This window comes from Hipposideros armiger, unplaced genomic scaffold (genome assembly GCF_001890085.2).
Source record: "Hipposideros armiger isolate ML-2016 unplaced genomic scaffold, ASM189008v1 scaffold_168, whole genome shotgun sequence".
NCBI lineage: Eukaryota > Metazoa > Chordata > Mammalia > Chiroptera > Hipposideridae > Hipposideros > Hipposideros armiger.
The window spans coordinates 2,835,306-2,844,175 of record NW_017731518.1 but is presented as its reverse complement, the minus strand read 5'-3'; the positions used below and the strand labels follow the sequence as shown (position 1 = coordinate 2,844,175).

Here is an 8,870-nt window from a genome sequence, read left to right as displayed (position 1 = left end):
ATTGGTATGAACACTGGTTCAAGGAACTATTAAGGTAATTACAGTAAATATACACAGCCTATGAAGAATATTTTTGCAACCTGGTTATCGGGAAGAGGCACCAGTCATGGCAAGGGAAGACCTTGGTTTGAGTCCTGGCTCTGCCACTTGCCGGCTAGACTGCTAGTCCCAGGTGTGGTAAAATAGGAGCATTTTTGGTGATAAACAGTTACCATAGAGCATATTTTCTACTCTTTCTCCTGCACTATCTCAATAAAACCTCTCAAGAGTTCTTTGACTAAAGCGATTATCGAATTCTTATTCTCATCCTCATTCCCAGTCTCACCCCATAGATAAGAAGCAAAGTCAGTTGAGTGGTTAAAAGCCTTTAGTTGTAGTCAGGTAGAACTGATTTGAAAACTTTCACCTTTCCCACTCACTATCTGTGTGACCTTGAGTGACTCACTTGACCTTCCTGAACCTCTGTTTCTTCCTTTGTAAAATGGATAATGGTACAGAGGGACCTAACATTTGCTGAGCATTTATTAAATGCCAGGACTATCCAAATCACATTACATGGATTCACTCAGATATTTACAATAGCTCGATGTGGTAAGTAAAATTGTTATCCACATTTTACAGATAGGAAACTGGGAGGTTAAATAATTTGTCCAAGTTTACACAGAAGATGTGGAGCCATAAATGGAACTCAGGGATAATAATACCACCTCACAGCATTATTGTGAGGGTTAAATAATCTATTGTAACAACATACTTGTACGTAGAAGTAAATATGTGATAACAGTAGCACAAAGGATAAGAAGGGATGCAAATGGAATTATACTGAATATACTGATAAGGTTCTTACATTATATGTGAAATGGTATATCATAACATATCATCACATTATAAAAAGCTAATGGAGGAAATAAAATGAAATAAGATAATATTTAATCCAAAAGGAAGCAGGGATGAAGAACAAAGGAGCAAAAAATAAATAGACTAGAAAGCAGAGAGCAAGATAGTAGACTTAAACCTGACCATATAAATAATTACTAAATTAGGCTAAACACTAAGGCAGGGCTCTTCTAACTAGATTTTAAAAAGCAATACCCAATTATATGCCGCTTAAAGAGACATGCTTTAAATATGAAGGTTACAATGTAGACATGTTGAAAGTAAAAAAGAGTAAGAACCCTGATGAGGTAATATCAAAATAGACTTCAGGGACTACCAGAAAAGGATTGCCGGAAAGAAAGACAGAAATTTTATAAGGATAAAGGGCTCAGTTCGTCAGGAGTATATCATTCTAAATGTGCATATATGTCTAATAATAATGTTTCAAAACACTTGAAGCAAAAATTGACAGGACTAAAAGGAGAAATAGGCACATCCACAATTACAGTTGGACATTACTCTTTGTAATCTTTGTAATCATCTTCGTAATGGATAGAACATAAAAACAAAAAATTCAATAAGGATATGAAAGGTTTGAACAACGTTATCAACCAACTAGATCTGTTTATTCGGCACTATGTACAATTACTACAAAATATAACTACTGTGTGAAGGGTATAAATGTCTAACTATTACATTGTTTTGTACACCTTGAAACTAATTTAAAAAAAAAAGAAAAAGAAAAATATATATACTTTCTTTCAACTGCAAGTGGAACCTTTATAAAAAGAGGTCCTATTTTAGGCTACAAAACAAGTCCCAATAAATTTTAAAGAATAATCTAGTGCAGGGGTCGGCAAACTGCGGCTCGCAAGCCACATGCAGTTCTTTGGGTACGTACATGTGGCTCTGAAGTAAAATTGAAAATGAAAATAAAACTATCATAGTTTCATTTATAAAGTTTTTAAAGCACATTATTCACATAATGGTGATTTCATTTGTTTTATGGCTCTCGAATAATTTTTAAATTGTTGTGAGGGACAGGATTGGTTCTTCCGTCTCAAAAGTTTGCCGACCCCTGATCTAGTGCAAGTAATTATGAAAATGAGGGTGAGGGTTAGCTATCTGCCTTGTAATCTATGGTTCTATGAATTTTCCTACTCTCACATGAGAAATTTTTTAGCACCTTCTTTATCGTCTAGCAATATTATTTGCTTATTAGGTTTTCAGAGATCTTACTAAGATTAGGGGATTGTGTCATCCCCTAAACAATTGAATTATTTAAATAGAAATTGCACAGTGGTAAGAGCTTGAATTTAGTCTCCCTTTTCCTGGGTTCTGAAGTTCTCTATTCTCAGAAAACGCCATCTTCCCCCTGAAGCTCGGCACCCTATGATTTAGACACCAGGACATCTGCTGCTTAAGATTTTCTAAAATAATCTCAGTTGCCACTGAGGACAATTAACTCTTGCAAAAAGGAATCTGCCAGTCAGAGATCCTTTCTTTAGAGCCATTGTTACTCAGCTCACTTCTGGGGTTGAAGGGAGTACTAGTGTCCACCCCCAAAAAGATGCTCTGTGTGGGTGTGTGTATTGAGTACAAAAAGAGGCAGTCCTTAAGACTTCAAATAAGAAGGCTTTGAAAATACACAACAGCAGGAGCTCCTAAAGTGTCATTGTCTTGACTGGAAGGGTTTGCCTGAAAATGTGTGCTGCTGGCATTTTCCTGGGGAGAGAACTCATAGCTTTCATCAGATTCTCAAGGAATAGAAACCTTGACTTCTAAAATGCGCCAACTTCCAAGTTGCTAAAAGCATTTTCAACCCTTAGCCCTATGAAGGACCCAAAACTGCATTTCTATTTTCTCATCTGTGATATAGGACTGTGTCATACTCATCGGCTTCACTAAAGAAGTTCTATCAGCAAAACGCGTTCGCTCGACTTTTTTTCAGGATCTATTTATTAATATCTTGCAGAATAAAATTCTGGAGACACCAGTTGGAAAAACGCTGGTTTAGAAAGTTTACTTATTTTTCCATTCATTTCAAATAAGGCGTGTACTAGTATAAGAATCTGCTGGGTGCTGCAGAGACTGCCGTCAAGACTGAGCACCCTGGCCTAAAGGAGCCGAGTCTTCAGACACAGGGTTCCATCCAGCATGGCAGTTGAGAGCATGAAGTCAATTCAGTCCAAATCTGAACACAGACCAGCGCAGCTCTCACTAGCAATTGGCCTTAGGAAAAATCATGAAATGTCTCAGAGCCTTGGTTTAGATTCCTCCTCTGTGAAATGGGGCTAAGCTGGTAACTACTATATGATTTTTAGATTCTTTAGAAAAATTTTTTTATTTTTTATTTTATTGGGAACAGTGTGTTTTTCCAGGACCCATCAGCTCCAAGTCAAGTAGTTGTGTTTAATCTAGTTGTGGAGGGCGCATCTCAGTGGCCCATGTAGGGATCAAACCGGCAACCTTAGTGTTATGAGCACTGCGCTCTAACCAAGCTAACCGGCATCCCTGAAAATATTTGATTTTCTTATTCTTTTGGCTTGATATGTGGGTTGATCTGGACCCCCTCCTTCCTCTCTAACTTCGCCTCTTGGACCCTGGGCTCATTTTGCTCCAGCCCCCCACCCCCACCCCCACCCTCGGCTTTCTTTCTTTGCCTTGAATAAACCAAACTCATTTCCATCTAAGGCTTTTTGTATGCTATTTCCTCTGCCAGGAGGTGCTTTCCTGGATCTTTGCAACTCTGCTTTTCTTTTGCTCCCTCTTTCTTGTCTTTGGATTTCAGCTCACACATGTTCCCACCTCAGAGAATTTGTATGGCTACTCACCAGGACAACATACTCTCTCTCTCTCTCTCTCTCTGTCACCTTTCTCTATCGTTTTCTCTGCACTTATCGCTATCTCGCATTTATCTAGCTTGTTTGTCTGTTTTGTAATCATTTCTCCTCATCAGAATTTGTTTAGGGCTGTAGGGCCCAGCAGAGTAAAGAGATCAGTAATATATATTTGTTGACTAAATGAACCAAATAAAATGGCATGAAAAGGGCATAGATTCAGAGACAACACAGATTAAAAGCTCATCAACCTTAGTGATTATACATTTGTTACTATAACATCTACATTTCAGAAGAGGGGAATGTGTGTTAACATTTGCATAACAAATCGGGTCAATAAAGTAGTTGGCCTAGAACAATAGTCCCCTATCAATGGTGACTTCAGATTCCAACAATGCAAAACAGAAAATCTCTTCCACACCCACAAGGTTCACAAAAAATTCTTAGGTGGTTTTCCCCCTGGCTAAATGTGACATCTATTAAAATGGCAGGTTAGTTAGTTAAAGGTGATGCAGACTCGTGTTTCAGAGAGGAAGGTTGTGGCCACCCTGTACGTGTGGATGCTAGATCGGACTCTGATGAACAGGTAAGATGGGATGGTTAAGTGGGCAGATGGTTGGACTGGGTAGGAAGCATTCTAGGTGAAGAGAGCACCCCACAGTTTCCACCAGAGCCACCAAAAGACATCTCAAATGAACCTTCGAACTAAATAAGAGAACTGGATTTGCTCCGCAAATGCAGCAGCTTCAAACGTGTGCAACTGGTTCACCACCCATAAGCCTCTTCTAACATTTTGGGGTCTCTCGTGGATTGAAGTGTGGAGCAAAGACCATGGCATCCTTCTATTTCTTCCTCTTAAATGAATGATGGTCAATAAGGCTAAGAAAGACTGTCATGGAGAGCCTCCAATGCCAAGGCAAGGGCCTATGCCTTTAAGAGACCGATTTCGGGAGGCCAGAGTGAAGGATGTTAATAGACCAGGCAAGAAAGGCAATATGGGGTCCAAAATCAGGAGAGAAGTAATTGGAATAAAAAAGGGACTGGACAAGCCTTGTACAGGTCAGAGGTTTCCGGTGGAGCTATGTGGGCCAGCAGAGCTGCAACTTACACTGGATGGGGGTTTCATGGGGTTTGTTCTAATGCTTTTGGCCCATAGGATACAAACTATTCCGTGCCTCTTCAAAATAATAGCCCCTGGTGTCTACTGGCTGTATCATGAAATAGAAATTATGAAGGCACTGTATCTTTTAAAAAAAATCCCCTTTTGTAGCACTTCCTTAAAAACAGCTATTTAATGCAACTCTGCCAGTGAGTTCTTGACAGTTCTGTCTTGCCGATTCTGATATTAATGAAACATCTTTGTAAAGAGTTGAAGTGTCTTCCTGGTAAGTATTTAGTTTGTTTTTCAAAATACCTTGTAAAAACTGTTACTAATTTTCTCCTTTGGCCTAATGAGTGTTTTTCCTTAACTGCCTGTTCCGAATCAAGAAATATGAAGCAGTTGAAGTGATCGATATGCTTTCAAACATTTTCCCCCCTTTGAGTTTGCTATTTTAAGAGTTGTGATAGTAAAAAAGAAAAAAAGAAAAAAAAAAGAGTTGTTATAGTTTTGTGGGGTATTTTGGTCAAGGGAGTAGCTTCCTTTGTTTTTAATTCAAGGTACAACACTCATGCGCTTATGAGTCGAGGCATATTTAATTGAAAGCCATTGATCAAAAATACATTTCCCCAGCTTTATTGCGATATAATTGACATAATGTGCAAGTTTAAGGTACACAACATGATGATTTCACATAAGTATACTGCAAAACAATTACCATAATAATATTAGTTAACACATCCATCACCTTACATAGTTACATTTTATATGGCTTTTCTTTTCATAGTCTCTTTTAACTGACAGGATATAGCGATTTCAAAGAGCTGAATAGAATTTAGATGCTTGACATTAATGTATTGTGGGTATGTATAACGATAGCATTAGATTTTATCATCTCATTGTATTCTACAGTATTAAATATTAAAGTAAGCTCATTGCGTTTGCAGGATAAATGTTAAGAACTTGTATCAAGAGTTGCTTCGTGTGCTAAGTGAAATGATAAAGCAATGCTGGGTCCACCACATGCTCTTTCTTATGTGTATTTCTTTGTTTTTTGTGTTGTTCTACAGAACATAGAGTTTAAAAGGGATTTAATATGAGTCCATGTTATAGTTGTTTGTTTAAAACAAAATCTAAATTACTTGCAGGGATAAAAAGTATATATTATAAAATTATAGACCCAGGTTTTTAACTTAGGGTTTTAGAAAGTCCACAGATGGGTTTCATAGGGTATATTTTATTTTTAACGTAAAACCATGTTTCTTGAGGGAAAAGCATGTCTTTCACCAGATTCCCCGGAGCCAAATGACATCAGAAAGGTTAAAAAAAAACCCAAAACACAAAAAACACTGTTTTAAATGGAGAGCTGTGCTAAGGTAAAAAGAATTTTGATTTTCAGAATATTGAAATCATTTAAATTTTTTTGAAATACTTAAATACTTGAGTTATTTCCGTATTCTCTTAATATGTAAGCAGTTTAGGTAATTAACTCTATTTTGCTGTTTTAACATTTAAGAAGTTTTGTAATGATAGAAAAGCAAAACAATGTAGGAAATTTTGTAGAAAGAAAATTTGTACTCATCGAAGAGAATTCAGATGGTACTTCTGGTTTATATAAGATATTTTCAGAAAATATTTTGAGTAAGCTCTTTTAATTCAGAGGCAAATTAAATAGAGACACTATTTAATTTTGATTTTAAATCTTTTTCAGAATTGTCAATTTATTAATGAAGCATGGTAAGTTGTCATTTTAAAATCTTCTTTACTCATCCTTCATTTTGAAAATAAAATATATGAATCAGATTAATAAGAGTATGAAATGGTTTTCAAAACAGGTATTTTTTTAAAAAAATTAAAACAGATTAATTTCAAGTCTTGAGAACATGCTTTTGAAAGTAAGAGCATTTAGTTTCTTTTAAAAAATATTTTTCTTAAATTTCTTTCTTTTTTTAGAAATTTTTTTGGGGAAAATGTGTTTTTCTAGGACCCGTCAGCTCCAAGTCAAGTAGTAGTTGTCTTTAATCTAGTTGTGGAGGGCGCAGCTCCTTGGCCCACGTGGGAATGGAACCGGCAACCTTGGTGTTATGAGCCTGCGCTCTAACCACCTGAGTTAACCGGCTGCCCCAAAGAACATTTCATTTTTAAATAACGATTCAGATTCTGTTTAATTAAAGACATTTCTTTGATCCCTTTTTCCAAATCAGTCTTCTGCTACACATCTCCTTGCTAAAATTTAACAAGAATGTTAAATACTATACTGTAGAATGAATACTGGTGTCTAAATACTACATTATAGAGCACTGGATCTCAACCAGGGTTGATTTTTGTATCCCAGGGTATATCTGAGACATTTTTGATTGGCCCAACAGTTGGAGTGTTACTGGCATCTAGTGGGTAGAGGCCACGGATGCTGCCAAACATCCTACAATGCACAGAGCAGACCCCAGCAATAGACACTTAACCAACCTAAAATGTCAATAGTACCATGGTTGAGAAACCCTCCACTATATCAGAAAAATTCAGTCCAATTGGTAATTTCATAACTTCAGAATTCTGTCCTTGTTCTAAAAGGCTTGTGTTGAGCAAGATAAGCTGGGTGAAGCATTTGAAGATGCTTTTGAGGTACTGAGGCAACATTCAACTGGAGATCTTCAGTACTCCTCAGGTAAAATGTCAGTCCCTTCTTCCGCTGGTACATCAATTGGCTTGTTCATAACATACATATGTAAGAATAATGACCAGAAAAGAGATGACCATTTTTACCCAATGCATCTAGGATTAATTCTAACAAAGGAAAAATGCATCCAGGGTTACCTAGCCTAAATAAACCTAAAGTCTCACATACGAGGTCTGACAATTATGTTCATGAACTCACCCTAGAAAAAGTGCTACATATCTCCTTGCTGAATATCCCTATGGTCACCTTCAAAGTACTCCCTTTGGGAAGCTATGCACCAATGCCAGCACTTAGTCCACCCTTCAAAGCAATTTTGGAACTGTTTTTCTGGAATGGCCATCAGAGCTGTTACCATGGATGTCCTGAACGTCATCAAAATGTTTTCAATATTTCCTTTATCTTTGGGTAAAGAAAGAAGTGACTGGGGGCCAGATCAGGTGAGTAAGGAGGGTGTTTCAATACAGTTATTTGTTTACTGGCTAATAACTCCCTCACAAACAGTGCCGTGTGAACTGTGCCTTGTCGTGATGTAAAAGCCACGAATTGTTGGGGGAAAGTTTAGGTCGTCTAACTTTTTCACACAGCCTTTTCAGCACTTCCAAATAGCAAACTTGGTTAACTAACTGCTTGTCCAGTTGGTACAAATTCATAATGAATAATCTGTCTGATATAAAAAAAATTAGCAACATTGTTGCAACAAGTTCACAAACTTAATTGTCAGACCTCATATAAAAATGCAGACAACATAGAGAATGACATTCCACATAGGAATACTAAGGCATAATTATTTGCTATTAAGCATATCTGGTTGACATGTATTTATTTATTTAATAGACAGGTAATTTTAACTATTCAGAAAGGACTTTCAATTATTCTAATTTACCTTAAAGATCTCTCACCCATCCAAGATGTATTCTACTTGGAAGGCTAAGTATTCCCATTATCCTATAAACAACAGAAACCTAATCTAGATGAGATGCAGATATTTTGCCTACTGAGTTTACACGGGGTATTTCGGGCAGTTCCAGGATAAAAGAAACCATGGGATCTTGACTTTCAAGGAGCATGTACGCTAGCAAGAGAAATGGGATATGTAAAAGAATATCTGTAATACTGGCAAAGTGCAATAAACACCATAGGGGAATGCAAAGTGATAAACGAACATGGGAGGGAGCAATTGCATATATAACCATATAAGCATATATAAGCACACACACACAAATATAAACTAACTTTTTCAGTTTCTTTCTCTGTTTTTAAATTAGATTACAAAAACTACCTGACTTTCATCAACCACTGTTCTCATGTCAGAGGAAATCCCAGCTGCTATGGTGTGTTGCCTGCAGAGGAACCTGTGTATAACTGGAGAACAGTAATA

The 8,870-nt window shown here is 37.0% G+C and overlaps 1 protein-coding gene across 1 annotated transcript in view; it reads left to right on the top strand.

Moving 5' to 3' along the window:
* The first annotated feature begins 5,015 nt into the window (after positions 1-5,015).
* SPIC (Spi-C transcription factor) overlaps positions 5,016-8,870 on the top strand; it is a 15,004-nt gene continuing 11,149 nt past the window's right edge. Inside the window, exons 1-4 of the mRNA XM_019651854.1 lie at positions 5,016-5,101; positions 6,527-6,552; positions 7,387-7,480; positions 8,758-8,870. Coding sequence (XP_019507399.1) covers positions 6,550-6,552; positions 7,387-7,480; positions 8,758-8,870 — 210 coding nt within the window. The 5' untranslated portion in view covers positions 5,016-5,101; positions 6,527-6,549. The remainder of the gene's footprint in view (positions 5,102-6,526; positions 6,553-7,386; positions 7,481-8,757) is intronic.